The 24,694-nt window shown below is 49.7% G+C and overlaps 1 protein-coding gene across 1 annotated transcript; it reads left to right on the top strand.

Moving 5' to 3' along the window:
* Positions 1–3,319: 3,319 nt before the first annotated feature.
* LOC125541511 (zinc finger protein ZAT6-like) lies at positions 3,320–4,145 on the top strand. Its single transcript, XM_048704902.1, has one exon. It carries the CDS (start codon positions 3,387–3,389, stop codon positions 4,026–4,028), a length of 642 nt encoding a protein of 213 aa, XP_048560859.1. The 5' UTR covers positions 3,320–3,386; the 3' UTR covers positions 4,029–4,145.
* The last annotated feature ends 20,549 nt before the right edge of the window (positions 4,146–24,694 follow it).

The following is a 24,694-nucleotide window of genomic DNA, read 5'->3' as shown; positions in this document are numbered from 1 at the left end:
CGGTGGTAATTTCCCTCGCTAGACGCCATACTCTCCTAGGTTGTGAAACCAAGGCTATGATCACCAAAAGCTATGTAAATCAAGGCAAATGGAGACCAAAGCTCTGATACCACTTGTAGGATAGAAAGTATGTCTAGAGGGGGGTGATTAGACTACTTGACCAAATAAAAATCTAGCATTTTCCCAATTTTAAGTCTTGGCAGAGCATCTTAGCACAAGTCAAGTAAACAACCTACACATGCAAGTCTAAGAGTGTAGCAGCAGAATGTAAAACATTGCATATGAAGGTAAAGGGAGGAGTTTGGAGGGAGCAAACACAATGTAGACACGGAGAGTTTTGGCGTGGTTCCAATAGGTGGTGCTATCGTACATCCTCCTTGATGGAGACTTCAACCCATGAAGGGTAACGGTTGCACGAGTCCATGGAGGGCTCCACCCACGAAGGGTCCATGAAGAAGCAACCTTGTCTATCCCACCATGGCCATCGCCCACGAAGGACTTTCCTCACTAGGGTAGATCTTCACGAAGTAGGCGATCTCCTTGCCCGTACAAACTTCTTGGTTCAACTCCACAATCTTGACGGAGGCTCCCAAGTGACACCTAACCAATCTAGGAGACACCACTCTCCAAAAGATAATAGATGGTGTGTTGATGATGAACTCCTTGCTCTTGTGCTTCAAATGATAGTCTCTCCAACACTCAACTCTCTCTCACAGATTTGGATTTGCTGGAAAGATGATTTGAGTGGAAAGCAACTTGGAGAAGGCTAGAGATCAAGATTCATATGGTTGGAATGGAATATCTTGACCTCAACACATGAGTAGGTGGTTCTCTCTCAGAAAATGTATGATGGAAGTGTAGGCATGTTCTGATGGCTCTCCTCACGAATGAAGAGTGGGTGGAGGGGTATTTATAGCCTCCACACAAAATCTAACCGTTACACACAAATCACCAAACTCGGTGGGACCGAATAATGAAACTCGGTTGGACCGATTTAGTTCAAAATATGAACGTTAGGATTTTTGGTGGGACCTACATGTCAACTCAGTGAGACTGATTTCATTAGGGTTAGGGCATAACGTAATCTCGGTGAGACCGATTACACAAACTCGGTGAGACCGACTTTGGTAATAAGCTAACCAGAGAGTTGGTCAGGCAAACTCGGTGGGACCGATTCGCTCAACTCGGTGAGACTGAAACGTTACGCAGGGGAGAGTTTGCATTGCGAACTCGGTGGGGCCGATCGCTCATTTCGGTTGGACTGAAATGTTATGAAGGGAAACAAAGAGTTTACAATCCCATCTCGGTGAGACCGAAAAGACTAGGGTTTTGTGGCAGTGGCTATGTCAACTGAACTCAGTGGCGCCGGATAGAAAGTTTTGGTGGGGCTGAGTTTGACTTTTGGTTTGGGACATATGTGGATATGAGAAAGTGGTTGAGGGTTTTTGGAGCATATCACTATGCATTTTGAGCAAGTAACCCATTAAGCAACATCTCATCCCATTTTAATAGTATTGGCTTTTCCTATGGACTCAGTGTGATCTTGGATCACTTAAAGGTAAAATGTAGAGTCTTGAGCCAATCTTTTGTCCTTAGCATTTTGAGGGGTCCACATTTCTAATCCATGCCATGCCAATCATTGAGCTTTCCTGAAATATTTATCTTGAAATAGTATTAGCTCAATGAGCTATATGTTGTTAGGAATTACCAAAACCACCCAGGGATAGTTGCGCTTTCAAACACACTTTAAATGTTTATGGTGTTTGTTGTGCACAAATGACCGATTTGTTGCAATAGGTTATGAACGCATGTTGGGAAGGTCTGAAGCACTTATTCATTATTGTTTCTGCATGGTCTTTCATGCCGTGATAGTTATGATCCATTTTAAAATATAAACATTGTTTCTGCATGATCATTTGTTGCAATAGGTTATGTAAGCATGTCGTGCAGTAAATGGAAATGTGTTGCATGCATGCATATATTTTGTTCATGTCATGTATCTATATCTATCTATACCAATATAAAAAGACCCAAAGGGGCAGATCCAATTGATCTCGGCTATCAAACTAAGTCAATCCAATGACCTAGACTGCTCCAATGGCGAGCATTCAACATGCAATTAATATCATACGAAATATTGCACGAATCACAGAATTAAAACACAAATAATAACATACCAAATATCCGCGTGCAATTAATATATTGCCTAAATATTAATGTGCATTGCATGTGTGCATTTACTAGTTCCTCACAAAATGGCAAGATGAGGCATCCATAAATCTTTGTAATCTGGTAAAATTCGTCCACCACCAATGCACGCATATCTTCCCAGAAAGCACCACATACGTGTCACACAAAGACCTAAGTATGTTAACGAACACATATCTGCCCTAACTTATCTTTCATGCTTTGCCGATCCATTTGAAAACATACATGCTACAATGAATGGAAATTTGTTGCATTCATGCCTACATTTTATTGTTGTGTGCTAGTGTAGAAAATATTCTGACGTTCTCCTCAAAAAATTTTCACAAAAATGTGAAGGAAAAGGCAAAAATGTAGAAAACATATAACACATATTGCATGCGGGGTTTTAACCGGTTGTCTTGTGATTGTGACTTGAGTAAAATCTAATGGTTAAGGAAGCGCCACTTTTTAAGCTTCAGTCGGCTGATGGCTACCATATCCCGAATTAAATGGAAAGATGAAGGCGTACATGAATATATAATCTCAAATGCAAAGATTTAGATTTTTCCTCCATCAATGCATGCATATCATCCCGAAAGCAACAGTGGCGGACGTAGATCCTGACCACAGAGGATGCCAACCTTCTCACTCGCAACAAAAATGCCAAGTATAATCATAAAAAATGCCAATTTGTCATTCTACTATTATAATACACATAGTATTAGACAAAAAATGCAAGATATCTTTTTTGGCATTTTTGGAGGGGTGTACGTATGTTTCACACGAAGAACAAGTACGTTGACGAAGACTTATCCGCCGTAACAAACACACCCCATATCCCTCATGAAGGCCCTAGATCACACCAACACAGAACCCAATGACACCCCGACCGTCAGATCATCCATCGACACGATGATGACTTGATCACCAAGTGAGACACAAGTGCGCACACACGGCCTCTTGGTCGCATACGTGCGCCCCGGCCCGCTTCCCTGCCATCGTGTAACCACCGGAGGAGAGCACAGTGCCACACCCCGCAATCCGCACTACCCTCACTTCCCCAGCGCCACTATATATGGCAAACCCAAATCACACCTGCATCTCAATCGCTCGCGCAGCCCAACACCCACAACTCTCCTACTTGTCCACCTTCCTTTTTGCTCCGGTCAACCCTGCGTCGGGGCTGATCTCCGCCAGCCATGTCGCTTGACGACGTGTCCAGAAAGTCGCCCGTGCTGCCGCCGCCCCTGCCGCCAATGGACTCGTGGGCTTGGGGAGGGCGTCGCTCCAGGCGCCGTCGCAGCAGCGTCAGATCTGTGGACGGCGCCGAGTCCGAGGAGGAGTACCTAGCACTCTCTCTCCTCATGTTGGCGCGCAGCGAGGTCGAGGACGACAGCGTCGGAGGCGTCAAGGGCGTGGGAACGACGCCAACCAAGGCGCAGGGGTACGAGTGCTCCGTGTGCGGCAAGATCTATGCGTCCTACCAAGCACTGGGCGGCCACAAAAAGAGCCACAGGAAGCGGCCCATGGCGCCAACAGCATCGGTGGGCGGCGACGAGGTGTCCGGCGGCGCCCCCGTGGAGGCCAAGGTGCACCAGTGCACACTCTGCCACCGCACGTTCCTGTCGGGACCGGCGCTGGGCGGGCACAAGCGCCTGCACTACGAGGGTGGCACCGTGGCTGACGGGATCGGCAAGGACAAGGAGGCTGCCAAGGCGAAGGCGGCATCGCTGCTGAGGGACTTCGACCAGAACCTGTCGGCGTCGGTGGTGGCCGGGTACGAGGACGAGAGCCCGCCCCGGGATGCGAAGAGGGTGAGGTTGATGCTACTAGCAGTTTGATCACTGATCAGTGGCGGCCGAGGTGGCGGTGCAAGATTTAGGTTTTTTATTGATGGTTTTAGGAGGAATTCCTCTCTAGGTTTCGATTGTTAGTGGGTTGGTTCAATTTGTTCTAGCCCCAGATTGGAATTGTGTTGTTGATATGGTAAGTGCTTAGTGCTGACATGGCTAGTTGGTAATGTTATACTAAATTTGCTCACCGGTCCATATTTTGACTCCAGCTGTTTGATAAAGAATCCGACGGCTAGCTGGGAATGGGATATGACTTGCTTTGTAAACCTTTGATCAAAGCCATATAGAAACTTTTGAAGACCCCGATTGGGTGAATGCTATGCACGATGAACTACACAACCTCGAGGGGAATCAAGTTTGGAAATTGGTTGAGAAGGCCAAGGATTAGCAAAACATCATCAGAACCAAATGTGTGTTTTGTAGCAAGCAAGATAAAGATGGACAAGCCATATGCAACAAATCTCATCTTGTAGCTCAAGGTTACACAAGTTGACGGTATGGACTATGGTGAGACCTATGCCCCCGTTGCTAGACTTGAGCCCATTCGCATCTTTCTTGCTTATGCCAATCACCATGACATCACCCTCTACCAAATGGACATTAAAAATGCTTTCTTAAATGGTGAAATTGAGTAGGAAGTTTATGTTAAACAACCTCCCAGCTTTGTTAATCCCAAGAAACCAAACCATCTCTATAAACTTCATAAAGCTCTCTATGGTCTCAAACAAGCACCTAGAGCTTGGTGCAAATGCTTGACAAAGTTTCTTCTTGAAAAGGCTTTGAGATTGGTAAAATTGATTCAACCTTGTTTACTAAGAGATTTAATGGTGAACTATATGTATGCCAAATATATGTTGATGATATCATATTTGGTTCTACTGACCCTTTCTTTAGTGAAAAGTTTGGAAGGTTGATGTCAGAAAAATATGAGATGTCAATAATGTGTCAACTCAAATTCTTCCTTGGTTTGCAAATCAAGAAAACTAGAGATGGTACTTTTGTTTCTCAAACAAAGTATACTAAGGACTTATTCGAGAAGTTCAACATGAAAGAAAGCAAAGGTATGAAAACTCCCATGCCTACCACCGGACATCTTGACTTGACAAGGATGGCAAACCAGTTTATTAAAAGGTTTATTGTTCCATGATTAATTCATTGCTATATCTATGTGCCTCCCGTCACGAAATTATGCTAAGTGTGTGCATGTGTGCACGATATCAAGCAACACCAAAAGATGTCATCTTAAGGCCATGAAAAAGAATTGTGAGATACTTGATACTGCTACGTCTTGAGCTTGCGTTGGTTTTCCCCAAAGAGGAAGGGATGATGTAGCAGAGTAGCGTAAGTATTTCCCTCAGTTTTTGAGAACCAAGGTATCAATCCAGTAGGAGCCCGCGCTCAAGTCCCTCGTACCTGCACAAAGCGATAGCTACTCGCAACCAACACGATTAGGGGTTGTCAAGCCCTTGACGGTCACTTCCGAGAGTGAGATCTGATAGATATAATATTTTTGGTATTTTTGGTATAAAGATGAAAAGTAAAAAGTAAAAGCAAAGTAAAAAGCAAAGCAAGATTAAAGTAATGGAGATTGATATGATGAGAATAGACCCGGGGGACATAGGTTTCACTAGTGGCTTCTCTCAAGAGCATAAGTATTCTACGGTGGGTGAACAAATTACTGTTGAGCAATTGACAGAATTGAGCATAGTTATGAGAATATCTAGGCATGATCATGTATATAGGCATCACGTCCGTGACAAGTTGATCGAAACGATTCTGCATCTACTACTATTACTCCACTCATCGACCGCTATCCAGCATGCATCTAGAGTATTAAGTTAAAAACAGAGTAATGCCTTAAGCAAGATGACATGATGTAGAGAGATAAATTCATGCAATATGAAATAAACCCCATCTTGTTATCCTCGATGGCAATGATACAATACGTGCCTTGCCGCCCCTTCTTTCACTAGGTAAGGACACTGCAAGATCGAACCCAAAGCTAAGCACTTCTCCCATGGCAAGAACTACCAATCTAGTTGGCCAAACCAAACGGATAATTCGAAGAGACTTGCGAAGATAACCAATCATACATAAAAGAATTCAGAGAAGATTCAAATATTATTCATAGATAGACTTGATCATAAACCCACAATTCATCGATCTCAACAAACACACCGCAAAAAGAAGATTACATCGAATAGATCTCCACAAGAGAGGGGGAGAACTTTGTATTGAGATTCAAAGAGAGAGAAGAAGCCATCTAGCTACTAACTATGGACCCGAAGGTCTGAGGTAAACTACTCACACTTCATCGGAGAGGCTATGATGATGTAGAATCCCTCCGTGATGACGGCCCTCTTCCGGTGGAGCTCTGGAACAAGCCCCAAGATGGGATCTCGTGGATGTAGAAAGTTGCGGTGGTGGAATTAGGTTTTTGGCTCCTGTTCTGATCGTTTGGGGGAACGTGTGTATATATAGGAGGAAGAAGTACGGCGGAGGAGCAACAAGGGGCCCACAAGGCAGGGGCGTGCCCTAGGGGGGGCGCCCCCCACCCTCGTGACCGCCTCTTTTGTTCCATGGAGCAGGATCCAAGTATCCTGGATCATGTTTGGTGAGAAAATTACGTTCCCGAAGATTTTATTCCGTTTGGACTCCGTTTGATATTCCGTTTATCCGAAACACTAAAATAGGCAAAAAACAACAATTCTGGGCTGGGCCTCCGGCTAATAGGTTAGTCCCAAAATAATATAAAAGTGGAAAATAAAGCCCAATATAGTCCAAAACAGTAGATAATATAGCATGGAGCAATCAAAAATTATAGATACGTTGGAGACGTATCAGACATCCCCAAGCTTAATTCCTGCTCGTCCTCAAGTAGGTAAATGATAAAAAGAGAATTTTTGATGCGGAGTGCTACTTGGCATAATTTCAATGCAAATCTTCTTAATTGTGGTATGAATATTCAGATTAGAAAGATTCAAGACAAAAGTTTATATTGACATAAAAAATAATAATACTTCAAGCATACTAATAAAGCAATTATGTCTTCTCAAAATAACATGGCCAAAAAAAGTTATCCCTACAAAACCATATAGTCTGGCTATGCTCCATCTTCACCATGCAAAGTATTTAAATCATGCACAACCCCGATGACAAGCCAAGCAATTGTTTCATACTCTAACTTTTTCAAAACTTTTTCAATCTTCACGCAATACATGAGCGTGAGCCATGGATATAGCACTATAGGTGGAATAGAATGGTGGTTGTGGAGAAGACAAAAAGAAGAAGATGTTCTCACATCAACTAGGCGTATCAACGGGCTATGGAGATGCCCATCAATAGATGTCAATGTGAATGAGTAGGGATTTCCATGCAACAGATGCACTAGAGCTATAAGTATATGAAAGCTCGAAAAGAAACTAAGTGGGTGTGCATCCAACTTGCTTGCTCATGAAGACCTAGGGCAATTTTTGAGGAAGCCCATCATTGGAATATACAAGCCAAGTTCTATAATGAAAATTTTCCACTAGTATATGAAAGTGATAACATGAGAGACTCTCTACTATGAAGATCATGGTGCTACTTTGAAGCACAAGTGTTGTAAAAGGATAGTAACATTGTCCCTTCTCTCTTTTTCTCTCATGATGAACTAGATGGTGGAAAGTTGCATGGCTATATATCTCGGAATGGCTATGGAAATGCCATAATAGGTAGGTATGGTGGCTGTTTTGAGGAAGATATATGGTAGGTGTATGATACCGGCGAAAGGTGCGCGGTATTAGAGAGTCTAGCAAAGTTGGAAGGGTGAGAGTGCGTATAATCCATGGACTCAACATTAGTCATAAAGAACTCATATACTTATTGCAAAAATATAGAAGTTATCAAAGCAAAGTATTACGCGCATGCTCCTAGGGGGATAGATTGGTAGGAAAAGACCATCGCTCATCCCCGACCGCCACTCATAAGGAAGACAATCAATAAATAAATCATGCTCCGACTTCATCACATAACGGTTCACCATACGTGCATGCTACGGGAATCACAAACCTTAACACAAGTATTCTTTAAATTCACAACTACTCAACTAGCATGACTTTAATATTATCACCTCCATATCTCAAAACAATTATCATGCTTCAATCTTTTCTTAGTATTCAACACACTCAAAAGAAAGTTTCACAAATCTTGAATACCAAGCATATTATTATTAAGCAAATTACCATGCTATTAAGAGACTCTCAAAATAATTTAAGTGAAGCATGAGAGATCAATAGTTTCTTTAAAACGAATCCACCACTGTGCTCTAAAAGATCTAAGTGAAGCACATAGAGCAAAATTATAACGCTCAAAAGATATAAGTGAAGCACATAGAGCAAAACTACTTAGCTCAAAAGATATAAGTGAAGCACATAGAGTATTCTATCAAATTTTAATTCATGTATGGCTCTCTCAAAAGTTGTGTACAGCAAGGATGATTGTGGCATACTAAGACACAAAGACACAAATAATACAAGACGCTCCAAGCAAAACACATATCATGTTGGTGAATACAAATATAGTTCCAAGTAAATTACCGATGGAAGTGGACGAAAGAGGGGATGCCTTCCGAGGCATCCCCAAGCTTTGACTTCTTGGTGTCCTTGGATTATCTTGGGGGTGCCATGGGCATTCCCAAGCTTAGGCTCTTTCCACTCCTTGTTCCATGATCCATCAAAAGAATTCACCCAAAACTTGAAAACTTCACAACACAAAACTCAAAATAGAAAACTCGTGAGCTCCGTTAGCGAAAGAAAACAAAAGACCACTTCAAGGTACCGTAATGAACTCATTATTTATTTATATTCGTGTTAAACCTACTGTATTCCAACTTCTGTATGGATTATAAACTATTTTACTAGCCATAGATTCATCAAAATAAGCAAACAACACACGAAAAACAGAATCTGTCAAAAACAGAACAGTCTGTAGTAATCTGTAGCTAGCGCAAGATATGGAACCCCAAAATTCTAAAATAAATTGCTGGACGTGAGAAATTTATCTATTAATAATATTCAAAAATAAGTAACTAAATAGAACTCTTAAAATAAAAATGGCAGCAGTTCTCGTGAGCACTAAAGTTTCTGTTTTTTTACAGCAAGTTCAACAAGACTTTCTCCAAGTCTTCCCAACGGTTCTACTTGGCACAAACACTAATTAAAAACAAAAAAACACAACCAAAACAGAGGCTAAATAATTTATTTATTACTAAACAGGAGCAAAAGGCAAGGAATAAAAATAAAATTGGGTTGCCTCCCAACAAGCGCTATCGTTTAACGCCCCTAGCTAGGCATAAAAGCGAGGATAGATCTAGGTATTGCCATCTTTGGTAGGCAATCCATAAGTGTCTCTCATGATAGTTTCATATGGTAATTTTATTTTGTTTCTTGGAAAGTTTTCCATGCCCTTTTTTAATGGAAATTGAAATCTAATATTCCCTTCCTTCATATCAATAATCGCACCAACCGTTCTAAGGAAAGGTCTACCAAGAATAATAGGGCAAGAAGGATTGCAATCTATATCAAGAACAATGAAATCTACGGGCACATATTCCTATTTGCAACAATAAGAACATCATTAATCCTTACCATAGGTTTCTTAATAGTGGAATCCGCAAGATGGAAGTTTAGAGAGCAATCATCAAAGTTACGGAAATCTAGTAGATCACACAAAGTCTTGGGAATAGTAGAGACACTAGCACCCAAATCACACAAAGCATAAAACTCATGATCTTTAATTTTAGTTTTAATAGTTGGTTCCCACTCATCATAGAGTTTTCTAGGGACAGAAACTTTCAACTCAAGTTTTTCTTCATAAGATTGCATCAAGGCATCAACAATATGTTGGGTGAAGGCTTTATTTTGACTATAAGCATGTGGAGAATTTAGCACGGATTGCAACAAGGAAATACAAACAATTAAAGAGCAACTTTCTTAATTAAATTCCTTGAAGTCCAATATAGTGGGTTTAGCAACATCTAGATTTTTATTTCTTTCAATCCCACTTTCATCAATTTCATCGTAAAGATCTAAACACTCCGAATTTTTAGAACGCTTTCTAGGTAAAGGAAGATCATATTCAATTTCATCAAGATTCATATTGCAAAATAAAGATTTAATAGGAGACACATCAATAACTTTTAGATCTTCATCTTGATTTCATAGGTATTGGAAGAACACTCTTTAATAAAGGTGTCGGTGTACTAGAGTAGGGGTACCCTAGTATCCCGAACTTGTGCACGGGCAGTCGCAGCATCCCGCGGAAAGGCTTGCCGGGTGACCGCCAAGGTCCTCCGTGGTTCCTTTGGAGCCATTCAAGGACAAAGTATCCAAACCAAGGCACCTCAAGACCCTGGCAAGAGGAGCTTGCCAGGAAGGCCAACCAAGGCACCTCAAGACCCCGGCAAGAGGAGCTTGCCGGGAAGGCCAACCAAGGCATCTCAAGGAGCTTGCCGCGACGCGCCACGCGTCCCGGCAAGGCCCGGTGAGCGACAAGCTCCCGGACGCGACAAGACAACGACCGCGGCAAGGCGCTTGCCGCGGCAAGCTACCACTCCGTGCCCGCGCTCCAGCACATCCACCAACGTGTCGCTCTGGGACCCTTCTAGGCGTACGTGGCGGGAGGCTGTGCAGCCAGCGGCGCGCGGTGGCAAGCGGCGCTGACAAGATTGCCATCATGGTGAGCGGTGGCGTCCCTGACGGTCCCTTTTGCACTATTTAGGCGACGCAGACGGGCATTTAATGCCCTGGTCCCCTGCCGTCAGGGTTAGGTATGATACACTGTAGCAGGTAGCTGTACCAACCGCAGCACCTTTCCATTTTTACCCTTGCCTACGTTGCCACCTGTCTATGACCCCTTGAGCATAAAAAAGGAGGCCCACGCGCAACGTAGAAGGGGGGGGGGGGAAGAAAAAGGGAACACTCACGCTCGGTCTCGTTAGCTGCTGGGGTGTACTATAGCACTCCGCGCTCCCGAGCAAGAACTCAATTCAAACCACAAAGCAGGAGTAGGGTTTTACGCATCCGTGCGGCCCAAACCTGGGTAAACTGCTCGTGTGTTTTGCCTCGATCCGCTCTTCGTGCGACCCTCGCCCCCGCCGAACCGAAAGGGACTCGGTCCGCTGGTCCCATAGGTGCTCGTGGATCAGATCCCCGGCATCTTTGGCGCGCCAGGTAGGGGGCGTCGGGGTTGTGTGAACCAGATCCGGCGTTCACACGAGCTAGATCTTCATCATCTTCATCGACATGCCGCCGAAGAAGAAGGCTTCGGAGGTGGCTGCTCCGTCCGCACCGAACCCACCACCGCCGGAGCAAACGGCTGATGGGGCGGACGCCAGCGGAAGAACGGGCGTCGACGAGGGAGCTCACGGTGCTGCCAGGTCCAAGGACAAGGCTGCGCTGCCCATCGGCGGCGTAGCCGGCTCCCACAACGACCGGGCGCACTCCAAGACCTCGGCGTCCATACATGCACCGCGCCCATCTCAGGAGGCGCGGGACCGGCAACGTCATGGTACTCACGGTACCATGCGTTTGCTGGACCAAGATCGAGCTGGTGGATCTCGGAGTGCTCAGGACCAGCATGCACGCCAACATGCTGGCGCGAGCGAGGCACGGTCGCCTGGATGGGATACTGCTCCTTCTAACATAGTTAGAAGTCCGAGCATATCCCACTCCTCGCACCGTTCGCCACCGCCACCCGCCACTGCAGCAGAAGCTTTGGCGCGAGCTCAACTGCTCCTGGACTACCCTCCAACGGCAGACAAGATTGACGACTGGAGGGCTACCATTCAGAGTCTCATCGGCTTGGCCAACGGCGACACTCAACGGCAGCCGAGTACATCGCAGCCGCGGCAAGTCAGCCAGGCACGAGCCGGTGGCGACAAGACTGGTGGGGGTGCAACCACTGTGCACTCTCCGCCCCGAAGGCCAAGATCGCCGACTCGCCGGATCCACCTCGACAGCGACTCCACCGCGTCATCAGATCCACGAGCTCGTCGCGATCAGCGCCAAGTTCTTCACGAACGATAGCAAGAAGACGCTCGTACTCGCATCGAGCGCCAAAGAGAAGCGCGACGTCAATCGGACCAGCGCGCTGGGCCCTCTGTCGACATGCATGCGCTAGGGGAACCAGGCGGCTTGCCGTACGCGGTAGGTTGCCCTGCGTTTACTCGTGAGCTGCGGCAAGTCCAGTGGCCCAGCATGAAGAATTTCAAGCCAGACGTACCAGAGAAGTACGACGACAAGTCGCATCCGTCGGAGTTCCTCAGCATCTACACCATCGCGGTGCAGGCTGCCGGGGGGCGGGACGACAAGATCCTTGCCAACTACTTCCCGCTGGTGCTTAAGCCCCACATCAGGTCCTGGCTCATGCACTTGCCGGACAACTCCATATCCTCCTGGGTAGACCTATGCCATCAGTTTGTCGGCGCCTTTACAGGCGGCCGCAAACCTCATGGCCAAGAGAGTGACCTTCATCTGCTCGCCCAGAAGGAAGGAGAGCCCCTGCGCAAGTACATTCAGAGATTCAGCGGTGTACAGCACAACATCCCAGATGTCCACCCTACCGCGGTCATCAGCGTGTTCCATCAGAACGTGCGTAACCGCAGGATGCGGGAGGATATGGCGATGTGCAAGATCAGAGACGTCAGTGAGCTGTATGCCCTGGCCGACAAGTGTGCACGTGCTGAGGAAGGGAGGAAACTCCCTGGAGAGAATACAGGAGCAGGAGGATCTGACAGCGAGGATGCTGCCCCGGCAAAGAAAAACCAGCGGCGGAACAACATGAAGAAGAAAGGCAAAGATGTGCTAGTCGTTGAGCAGTCCGGCAACGAAGGTGGCGCCAAGAAAGCCAAGGCTGGTAGCTCCGGCAAGGAGATTGCCGCATGCACCAACTGCCAGGCTGTGGCGGTCGCCGACAAGCAGGACGGCACCGACAAGCAGTACTGCAAGATCCACCGCACCAAGGGCCATGACCTCCAGAGCTGCAAGAAGGTCGAGCAGCTTGTCCAGCAGCAAAAGGCTGAATACGAGCGACGCGACAAGGAGAGGGCCCAAGGAGGCGCTGGAGAATCCGGCAAGAAGCGCGCCGGCCGGGGAGGACGCCGCGGCAAGGCCAAGCAGCGGCAAGGAGACAGACCTCCCCGCGGCCGCGACAAGGATGAAGATGACGACGACGACGAATACATGGATGATGTCAAGACCAGTGAGCAGGAGTTCCAGAAAGCCACAGAGGTCTTGTGCGTTGACGGCGGTGCTTCTCTGCATACTTCGCACCGCCAACTCAAGCAGTGGGTGCGAGAAGTCAATGCGGCGGAACCACCTGTCAAGTCACGCAAGCTTCTGAAATGGTCCAGCACGCCTATCATCTTTGATATTGAGGACCACCCTGATCGCACAACTGCGGTCGGGTGCTTGCTGATGTTGGTTTCACCAACTATCCGCAACCTCAAGGTCACTAAGATGCTAGTTGATGGCGGGGCCGGCTTGAACCTGATCTCCTCCGCTGTACTCCAGAAACTCCAGATCCCTGACAGCGAGCTTGAAGAGACCAGCACATTCCAAGGAATCAGCCCGGGAAGGAGCAAGCCGAAGGGGAAGGTCACGTTGCGAGCAACATTTGGCAGCAAGGTGAACTTCAGGACTGAGAGGGTCACTTTTGACGTTGCCGATTTTCCATTGCCTTACAATGGGATACTCGGCCGCCCAGCACTCGCCAAGTTCATGGCAGCCTCTCACTACGCATACAACATGCTGAAGATGCCAGGCCCGATAAGCGTCATCTCTGCCCCTGGCAACAAGAAGGATGCTCTTATCTGCGCCGACAAGATCCACCGGGAAGCGGCAGCCGCAACAGATCGCAAGTCACCTGCCATTGAAGCTCCCGGGGGGAAGAAGAAGACCAAGTCCGGCAAGAGTTCTGATGCCCACTCCGGCAAGCGCACCTCTTCGGAGTGCTGCGCTGCCGTCGAGGACGCACCATCGAGCTCCACCGGCAAGTGTAAGAAGACAATGGCAGATCCGCCAGAGACGAAGAAGGTGTCCGCCAAGGAGGACGGCACCGGTGGTACCTTCACCATCAGTTCCACTCTCGACCCTAAATAGGAAAGCGCGCTCACTGCTTTCCTGCGGGCGAACGTCGACGTGTTTGCGTGGCAACCGTCTGACATCCCCGGTGTTTCCAGGAAAGTAATTGAGCACCATCTTGCCGTTTGTCCTCATGCGCGGCCCGTCAAGCAGAAGGTCAGGAAGCAAGCAGTGGAGCGCCAAGAATTCATTGTAGAAGAGATCAAGAAGTTGGAAGCAGCAGGCCTTGTCAGAGGAGTGCTCCATCCTACGTGGTTGGCCAATCCTGTAGTCGTGCGCAAGGCGAACGGGAAATGGAGACTTTGTATCGACTTTACTGATGTTAACAAAGCTTGTCCCAAAGACCCATTTCCTTTGCCGCGCATTGACCAGATTGTTGACTCCACAGCCGGATGTGATTTGCTTTCATTTCTTGACGCATACTTAGGACACCATCAGATCTTCATGGCAGAAGAGGATGAGGAGAAGACCGCATTCATTACTCCATGTGGCACGTGCTGTTTCATACGGATGCCTTTCGGATTAAAAAATGCTGGTTCAACATTTCCAAGGGTAGTCCATATCGCTCTTGAGCCACAAATACACAGAAATGTGGAAGCCTACATGGATGACATAGTGGTCAAGAGCAAGGACAAGGCAACTCTGATTCAAGATTTAGACGAGACCTTTGCAAATCTTCGCAAGATCAGCCTCAAGCTCAACCCCGAGAAGTGTGTGTTTGGAGTCCCCTCCGGCAAGCTTCTCGGGTTCTTCGTGTCTCAGCGGGGAATCGAAGCCAATCCCGACAAGATCAAGGCCATTGAGCAGATTGAAGCACCAAAGCGTGTCAAGGATGTACAAAGACTTGCCGGTTGCGTAGCTGCTCTCAGCAGGTTTATCTCTAGGTCTGCTGAGCGCGCCCTGCCGTTTTTCAAATTATTGAAAAAGGCAGGTCCAATGAAATGGACTCCGGAAGCGGAGGCTGCGCTACAAGACTTGAAGAGATACCTGTCCTCCCCTCCAATACTTGTCGCACCTAAGCCACAAGAGAGGTTGCTACTGTATATAGCGGCAACCAATCAAGTGGTTAGTGCTGCGTTAGTAGCAGAGAGGGAGGCAGATGACGAGCCAGCAACCACGGCAGGCACATCCAGCGACAAGCAAGGGGCTTCCCTGACAAGCTCTGGTCCCGACAAGGATGGATCTGCGCAGACGCGCGAGGAGATACAGAAGAAAATGGTTCAGCGCCCAGTTTACTTTGTCAGTTCCCTTCTGCAGGGGGCTAGGTCAAGGTACTCTGGCGTGCAGAAATTGCTTTTCGGCCTTCTCATGGCCTCGAGAAAGCTGCGCCATTACTTCCAAGCACATGAGATCACAGTTATCACTCGCTTTCCGCTGAAGAGGATACTACAGAATCCAGAAGCGACAGGCAGGATTGTTGAGTGGGCACTGGAACTGTCAAGCTTTGGCCTCAAGTTTGAGAGTACTTCAACTATCCAAAGCAGAGCATTGGCAGAATTTATAGCAGAATGGGCGCCAACACCAGATGAAGAAATTCCAGAGACGAGCATCCCCATCGAGGAAGCAAGCAAAGAGTGGCTGATGTACTTTGATGGTGCCTTTTCGCTGCAAGGCGCCGGCGCTGGCGTGCTGCTTGTCGCACCCACCGGAGAGCACCTCAAGTACGTAGTCCAGATGCACTTTCCCAAGGAGCAAGCAACAAACAATGCTGCAGAGTATGAAGGCTTGCTTGCCGGTCTCAGGATCGCGGCAGACCTTGGGATCAAGAAGCTCATTGTCAGGGGTGACTCGCAGCTTGTCGTCCGCCAAGTGAACAAGAGCTATCAGAGTCCGTTGATGGAAGCCTACGTCGACGAAGTGAGAAAGCTAGAAGAGCACTTTGACGGCCTACAGATGGAGCATGTTCCAAGAGCTCAGAACGCCATTGCCGATGGCCTATCAAAGTGCGCCACACTTAAGTTACCTGTGGAACCAGGGATCTTTGTGCTCAAGCTGACTCAACCTTCTGTAACTCCATCAACTGGACAGAGCAAGAAGAGGAAGTTGATTTCTGGTGACTATTTTCCGGCAGAGCTTCCCGAAGCCGCCGCCAAGAAGGTCCCCAAAATCAACGCCAAGAGCGCCGAGGAGCAGTCTGCTCCGGCAAGCCCTAGGGTTTGTTCCGTTGAAGCAGAAGCTCCAGACAAGTTTTGCTCCGGCAAGCTTGCCGGGGAACGTCAAGCTCCGCCAGAGCCGCAGGTTCTCGCCGTAGAAGCGGATGTTCCCGCAGCAACAGATTTGCCTTTAGTCCTTGTTGTCGAGCCACAAGCTCCAGCATGGGCACAGCAGATTGTCCGTTTCCTTCAGACAGGAGAACTTCCCGAAGAGCAAGAAGAAGCGGAAAGAGTAGCCCGGCAGTCAAGTATGTACCAGTTTGTCGACAACACACTGTACAGAAGAAGACTCAACGGTGTGAAATTGAAGTGTATTCACCGGGAAGACGGACAAAAGCTGTTGGTAGAAATACATGGAGGCATATGTGGTCACCACATTGGCGCAAGAGCACTTGCCGACAAAGCATTCCGGCAAGGATTCTATTGGCCGACAGCCCTCCAGGATGCAACTGCACAAGTAACCAAGTGTGAAGCGTGCCAGTTCCATTCCAAGCAGATACACCAACCAGCTCAAGCTCTCTAGACGATCCCTTTATCCTGGCCATTTTCGGTCTGGGGGCTCGACATCCTCGGCCCCTTTCCCCGAGCAATCGGGGGCTTTGAGTACTTATACATTGCAATCGACAAGTTCACAAAGTGGCCGGAAGTGGAAGCAGTGAGGAAGGTGACAGCATGGTCAGCAGTCAAGTTCTTCAGGTCGACTGTTTGCCGTTTCGGGATCCCTAACAGGATAATCACCGACAACGGTACGCAATTCACGAGCCGCACCTTCATGCAGTACGTCCAAAATCTTGGCGCCAAGGTCTGCTTCGCTTCTGTTGCTCACCCGAGAAGCAACGGTCAAGCGGAGAGGGCAAATGCTGAAGTGCTGCGTGGGCTCAAGACCAGGACTTTCGACAGGCTGCACAAGTGCGGAAGAAACTGGATCGAGGAGCTGCCGGTGGTTCTTTGGTCGATCAGGACGACGCCAAATCGAGCCACTGGCCAGACACCTTTCGCTCTAGTTTATGGAGCAGAGGCAGTTCTCCCCATGGAACTCGTATACGGGTCACCTCGAGTGCTCGCTTATGATGAGCTTGAGCAAGAGCAGCTGCGACAAGATGACGCGCTGCTCCTTGAGGAAGACCGTCTTCAGGCTGCTGTACGAGCTGCTCGCTACCAACAAGCTTTGTGCCGCTACCATAGCCGCAAAGTTAACGCCAGAAGTTTCGAGGAAGGCGACCTTGTTCTTCGGCGTGTTCAGTCCGCCAAGAATTCCAACAAGTTGGCGCCGAAGTGGGAAGGCCCTTACCGGGTGAAACGAGTCACTAGGCCTGGCGCTGTCCGCCTTGAGACCGAAGATAGCATTCCGGTGAGCAATTCCTGGAACATTGAGCATCTTCGTAAGTTTTACCCGTAAGGCGCGGTTGCCGGAACCTGTTCCGGCAACCACCTTTTGTACAAATCTTGCCGCTGAAGCATGTAATCCTTTATACAAAGCCGGGCGCAGACCCCGTGCATAAGTAAAGCTCATGTGCTCCGCACATCTTGTCAATTTCATGCATTCTATTTTTTGCATATGTGATCTGACACTTTGTGCAGCACCAACTCCCCGGTAAGTAATAACGAGCCGTAAGGCTCCATATCTTTATTTTCACCTCTTTCTTTTTTCTCAAGGAAAGGAAGGTTCCCTCGCCCACAAGTTTGCGGGGGGGAAGGAGAAGATGATGGTATGGACCAGGCGTCGTTCAAGAAAGTTTCGCCTTACCGGGAAGCAAACAACAGAAAAGATAAGTTGCCAAAGTTTGAGCAATCAGATTTTTTAAAATTTTAAGTTATCTCCCTTGAACGACCGCACTTTGTATGGAAAACCTGTGCGCGGAGGAACCAACTCGTAGCTAGTTGCGCCCTTACTTTGTTTCGAGTCCGCTCAACAACTTAAGTGAGCTGCGACTAGTTGCGACAAGGTTTCTTATCGGTAGCGGCACCGCCAGCAGGCTGCTAACGTCCCGCACTCAGCGCTCGCGGCTAAGGTGCCTGCACCGGCAAGTTCCCTAAAAGCGTAGGGCAAAAACATACAAAGGGAGGAATCAAGTAAAGGGAATAACATTGCAATCATTACCCGGAATAGAGTTATATTACAAGGTAGCTTGTCGCGGCTCTAACAGATTGTTCTCATAACATGACCAGCAGCGACAAGAAAAGAAGAAAACAGGCGGCCTAGTCTACGTGATCGCCCTCAATCCTCTTGATCCCGCTCACCTTGTCCACAATGGGTGCGACAAGGGTCTTGAGCGCCTCCAGATCAGCATCCGGCACCAGGGTCTTGAGGACGTTGGTGAGGTTGAGGCCTGGGTTGCGGAAGGCCACCTTCACCAACACCTTTTGAAGAGCTCCCGCGCAGATCTTGCGCGACTCGTCGGCCAGCTGCTTTGGGATCCTCTCCCAGAGTCGCTGGAGGGCCGTTGCCACGCCTTTGAAGAACAAGACGAGCTTGGCGCTGGGTTGGAGGTTCTCGTCGGAGGGATACCCGAGATCCTCCATCCCCAGCTGCGCCAGCTCCCTGTCAATGTCTGCGGCAACATTCACAAGACCCTCCGTCTAGTGCTCCACATTCTCCCTAAAAGCATTCTGGGCGGCGGCAGCACTCTCCAGCAGCGCCTTGTCGGCCTTGATCTCCTCCTTCAAGGCCGCCTCCTGCTCCTTGGCGCCGTCCAGCGTCTTGGTCAAAGTGGTCAGCCTCAACTCAAGATCTGCGTTGGAGTCCTTGGTGGCGCTAAGCTCTTTGCCCTTCTCGGTGAGATCGGCCTCCAGCTGCGCCACCTTCGTCTCCAGCTCCTTCTTGGCGGCCTCGGCAACTGCGGCAGCATCCTCTGCTTGCTTAAGGGCTCCGCCGAGTTTTTCCTCGCGCACGGCAAGCTCCTCCTCGTGGGCGTCAAGGTTGACTTTCTGCTGCGCCAGCTCGCCCTCCTGCGTAGACAGCTTCTCAGCGGCAAGCCGCTGTTGCTCTTCGACTTCGGCCTTCTCGAGGAAGAAGACCTTCTGCGCTTCGGCGAGTTGCTCTCGCTCCTCTGCCAGAGACCGGAGAGCTTCCTGGTTGAGACTCCGGAGCTCCTCCGCGCGCTTCTCGATGTCCGCTCCCGCCTTCGCGACAAGCGCCTCGCGGGAGTCCAGCTTGGCTTGCCGCGCGCGGTAGAGCGACAACAGCTTCCGCAGCAGCCGCTCCTCCTTAGGCTCGCCGCTGCTGCTGCTCGACGCATCAACTAGCGTCAGCCCAGCGGAGGCGAGCACCTCTCCGTCAAAGATCTCTCCTTCGACTGGCGCCCTGGAGCTCGATGCCCAGGGGAGGTTGATGAAGACGCCATCACCGGCCTTCAAGTAGACGCCTGGCTGGGGCTCTTCGGAGCCTGGCGCTGCGGCAGCGGCGGACGGGTCGGCGGTCGGCGTAGCGCCTGGCGCTCCGGCGGCCTCAGGGCCGTCAGTGCGATCGCCATACCCCTCGCCAGCTGCTGCGGCGGCAGCTTTGGCGGCCTCGTCGCTGGCGGGATCATCAGCGCCGGCTGCTTCTTCGGTGGCAGCGGCGTCGTCAGCGGCAACCTCGGTCTCCATCGGCTCCGCAGCAGATGGGTCTGACGGCCGGAAAAGGGAGAAGAGTCAAGCAAATATCCAAAAATAAGAAGAACCCAAGGGAAGTTTTGAAGCGAGAGGATTACCTATACCGGGTTCTGCAGTCGTGGTCTCCGCCGCTGGGGGGCCGCTGGTGCTGTCCCTTGCCGGAGAACTCCCCCTTGCCGGAGACTTCTCCCTTGCCGGAGAACTCTCCCTTGTCGGAGGACTCTCCCTTGGCATTTTGGGGGCGGCCTCCGGGCGCTCCTGGTGAGGCTGCTCTGCTCCTACACAAACCAACAGTCAGATATCAGCAAATACAGAGTATCCATGCGCGCCTCACAGCGGAAAGCGAACCATATACTTACGCTGGGGGCTGCTCTGGAGAAAAGTTGCCGGGTCCGGCAAGGTTGTCTCGGACGCACCCCCTGCTGTCGCAGTGGGTTCGTCCTCGATGATAATCACCGGGACCTTGGCTCTCTTCGCTGCTCTCTGGGCCAGAGTCCTAAAGAGGAATAAGTCCAGAGCAAAGCAAATGAGATATAAGACAAAACAGCAAGAATTGAAGAACTACAAGTACAACAAGAGAATCTTACTCTTCTTCTTCCTCGTCGGAGCTGAACGCGGAGAAGTCGAAGTCCGGCTCACGTCCGGCGCGAGGAGGCGGAGGAGTAGTTTCCCTTGGCCGCTTGGCGGGAACAGCGGCGGTGGACTGAGACGACCCCGCTCCGGCTGCCGCCGCGGCGTGAGAAGCGGCAGGAGCAGAAGCGGTGGTCTGGGTGGACCCCGCTCCAGTTGCCGCAGCAGTGTGAGGTGCTCCCGCGGCAACAGTACTTGCCGCGGTGGAGCGTGTCGCGCGGCGCGGCGGCTGTTGACTCATCTGCCGCTCCGCTACGTCCCCGGCCTTGCGGAGACGCCTTCTTGGTGGGGAGGGAGGCTCTGCTTGCGGCAAGCTGCCTGAAGATGAGGAGGAAGACGAGTTGATCTCCAGCAAGCCGCTCGTATCCTTGGCGGGCTCGCTCGACTCGACGCCATGCCCGGCAAGCTCTTTCTCGCCAATGGGCTCCTCTCGCTCGGCACGGCTTGCCGCCTCTGCTGCATCTGCCTCCTCCACGGTGAATCCAAATTCGCCCGCGGCTGCGGCTGCCGCCGCCTCTTCCAGCCTAGTGGCGATGCGTGTCATCTCCGCATCGGTGGTGTCGCGGGTGAGGCTATCCTTTTCGTCGGAGCGGACCGGCAGTTCTACCTATCCGTTAAAGAACTCCTGCACGACGTTATCTGCAGGCTCTTGCCAAGTTGGGACAATTCCATGCGAATCGCACAGCGGCATCATTGCACGGATGCGGTCGAGCGCGGAGTTGTTGCACAGCGGAACGACACCCTGCGGCAACCTGAACACTTCGGGATGTTGAGGGTCGTACTTGAACAGCTCCTGGAGCATTGCGTTGAGCTCCAGAACAGTGAAGTTGAAGTTGAGGCCCGGACGCAGCCTCATGATATCCGCCGCATTCTTGAATTCCCAGGCGGGTCTCCCCCGTTCCTGCAGGGGGGCGATGCGGCGACGAAGAAAATCTGCGCCAGCAGCGCCTACAGTGAGCCCGGCAAGCCTGAGGCGTAGGATCCAGGTGACGGCAATCTTCATCCTATCGTCTTCCGGGGCCACGTCACTCCAATAGCTGCCACGTGCTACTGGGGCTTGGCGCCGGGCAGTAAACGGCTGCGGGTTCTCCTCGACAATCCAGCACCAGTCTGCTCTCCACTCCTCCCACTTGCCGCGGAACTCTCCCTCCAGATAAGTGTCCTTCTTGCCGGCCCTTGAGATCCAGGCGATTCCGCCAGATAAAGGCTCTCCTCTCTCTACTCGGGGCATAAAGAAGTGGCGAAAAAGGGCTACATTGGGATGGACTCCGACAAAGTTTTCGCAGAGATGTGCGAAAACTGCCATGGTCAGAACAGCATTGGGGGTGAAGTTAAGGAGGTGGAACCCGTAGGTGTTCATAATATCGCAGAAAAACTCAGAGAAAGGCGGGCAGAGCCCGCAGAGAAGGGATATCCATTTGGAGCCATTTTCCAAGCGGCAGCTGGAAGTACCTTCGTGCGCGGATGCACTCGCGTCTCCGTCGACCAGAAGAGGTAGTAGTTCTCCCTCAGCTCTCTCGCGGCGAGCTTGGGGGGGAAGATTTCCCGCTCCTTTCGCAGCGCCGCAAGCCGCTGCGCCTCGGTCGACTTCACAACCTTCCCTTTGTCGGCTCTCGGAGCCATGGCGGAAGTGGTGGAGGAGGTCGACGGTGTTGGTGGTGCTGGTGGCGATGGGGGCGGGGCGCTGCTCTCTTTCAATTTTGGGAAGACGAGGGAGCGGCAGAGGTTTTCGAGATTGCAGTAGCAATCGGCGAATGGGCGAACTACCCCTATTTCCCCTGCTTATAAAGAGGAAGGGGGCGGACGTTCCGCCTTTCCGAATAAAGAAACCACCCACGATCTCTCTCACGACGCAGCATTCAACGCGTGCCGTTCGGGGAGGGCGCGGTGGATACGGGGAGAGATACGGCGTAACCTAGGCCGCGCGTGCCCGTGCCCTGTTTTGGGCCTGGCCCAACAGCGCTCGGCACCGTGTATGGCCCAGGCCCGGGGGCTCCTGTCGGTGTACTAGAGTAGGGGTACCCTAGTATCCCGAACTTGTGCACGGGCAGTCGCAGCATCCCGCGGCAAGGCTTGCCGGGTGACCGCCAACGTCCTCCGTGGTTCCTTTGGAGCCATTCAAGGACAAAGTATCCAAACCAAGGCACCTCAAGACCCCGGCAAGAGGAGCTTGCCGGGAAGGCCAACCAAGGCACCTCAAGACCCCGGCAAGAGGAGCTTGCCGGGAAGGCCAACCAAGGCATCTCAAGGAGCTTGCCGCGACGCGCCACGCGTCCCGGCAAGGCCCGGTGAGCGACAAGCTCCCGGACGCGACAAGACAACGACCGCGTCAAGGCGCTTGCCGCGGCAAGCCACCACTCCGTGCCCGCGCTCTAGCACATCCACCAACGTGTCGCTCTGGGACCCTTCCAGGCGTACGTGGCGGGAGGCTGTGCAGCCAGCAGCGCACGGTGGCAAGCGGCGCTGACAAGATTGCCATCGTGGCGAGCGGAGGCGTCCCTGACGGTCCCTTTTGCACTATTTAGGTGACGCAGACGGGCATTTAATGCCCTGGTCCCCTGCCGTCAGGGTTAGGTATGATACACTGTAGCAGGTAGCTGTACCTACCATAGCACCTTTCCATTTTTACCCTTGCCTACGTTGCCACCTGTCGGTGATCCCTTGATCATATAAAAGGAGGCCCACGCGCAACGTAGAAGGGGGGGGGGGAGAAAAAGGGAACACTCACGCTCGGTCTCGTTAGCTGCTGGGGTGTACTGTAGCACTCCGCGCTCCCGAGCAAGAACTCAATACAAACCACAAAGCAGGAGTAGGGTTTTACGCATCCGTGCGGCCCGAACCTGGGTAAACTGCTCGTGTGTTTCGCCTCAATCCGCTCTTCGTGCGACCCTCGCCCCCGCCGAACCGAAAGGGACTCGGTCCGCCGGTCCCATAGGTGCTCGTGGATCAGAGCCCCGGCAAAAGGCATCTTTGGAAGCACGCATCCTAGCGGTTCTTTCCTTACACTCATCAATTGAAATTCTCATGGCTTTTAGAGACTCATTGATATCATGCTTAGGTGGAATAGATCTAAGGTTCAAAGAATCAACATCAAGAGCAATTCTATCAACGTTCCTAGCCAAATCATCAATCTTAAGCAATTTTTATTCAATCATAGCATTAAAATTCTTTTGCGAAGAAATAAATTCTTTAATATTAGATTCAAAATCAGAGGGTATCTTATTATAATTTCCGTAAGAGTTATTGTAGGAATTCTCATAATTATTAGAAGGATTACTAGGATATGGCCTAGGATTAAAATTCCCTCTATAAGCGTTGTTACCAAAATTATTCCTACCAACAAAATTCACATCCATAGATTCATTGTTATTCTCAATCAAAGTAGACAAAGGCATATCATTAGGATCAGAAGAAACACTCTTAGTAGCAAATAATTTCATCAGTTCGTCCATCTTTCCACTCAACACATTAATTTCTTCTATCGCATGCACTTTTTTATTAGAAGATCTTTCTGTATGCCATTGAGAATAATTAACCATAATATTATCTAGGAGCTTAGTAGCATCTCCTAAAGTGATTTCCATAAAAGTGCCTCCCGCGGCTGAATCTAAAAGATTTCTAGAAGCAAAATTCAATCCGGCATAAAATTTTTGTATAATCATCCACAAATTCAAACCATGAGTAGGGCAATTACGTATCATTAATTTCATTCTCTCCCAAGCTTGTGCAACATGTTCATGATCAAGTTGTTTAAAGTTCATAATATCGTTTCTAAGAGAGATGATCTTAGCGGGAGGAAAATACTTAGAGATAAAATCATCTTTGCACTTGTTCCATGAATCAGTACTATTCTTAGGCAAAGACGAAAACCAAGCTTTAGCACGATCTCTAAGCGAAAAAGGAAATAGCTTCAATTTAACGACATCATTATTGACATCTTTTTTCTGTTGCATATCACATAAATCAACGAAGCTATTCAGATAAGTAGCGGCATCTTCACTAGGAAGGCCGGCGAATTGATCTTTCATAACAAGATTCAACAAAGAAGTATTAATTTCACAAGATTCAGCATCAGTAAGAGGAGCAATCGGAGTGCTAAGGAAATCATTATTATTGGTATTGGTGAAGTCACACAATTTAGTAGCATCTTGAGCCA

Source organism: Triticum urartu, chromosome 2 (genome assembly GCF_003073215.2).
Source record: "Triticum urartu cultivar G1812 chromosome 2, Tu2.1, whole genome shotgun sequence".
Lineage (NCBI taxonomy): Eukaryota > Viridiplantae > Streptophyta > Magnoliopsida > Poales > Poaceae > Triticum > Triticum urartu.
This window is presented reverse-complemented; position numbering and strand designations above follow the sequence as displayed.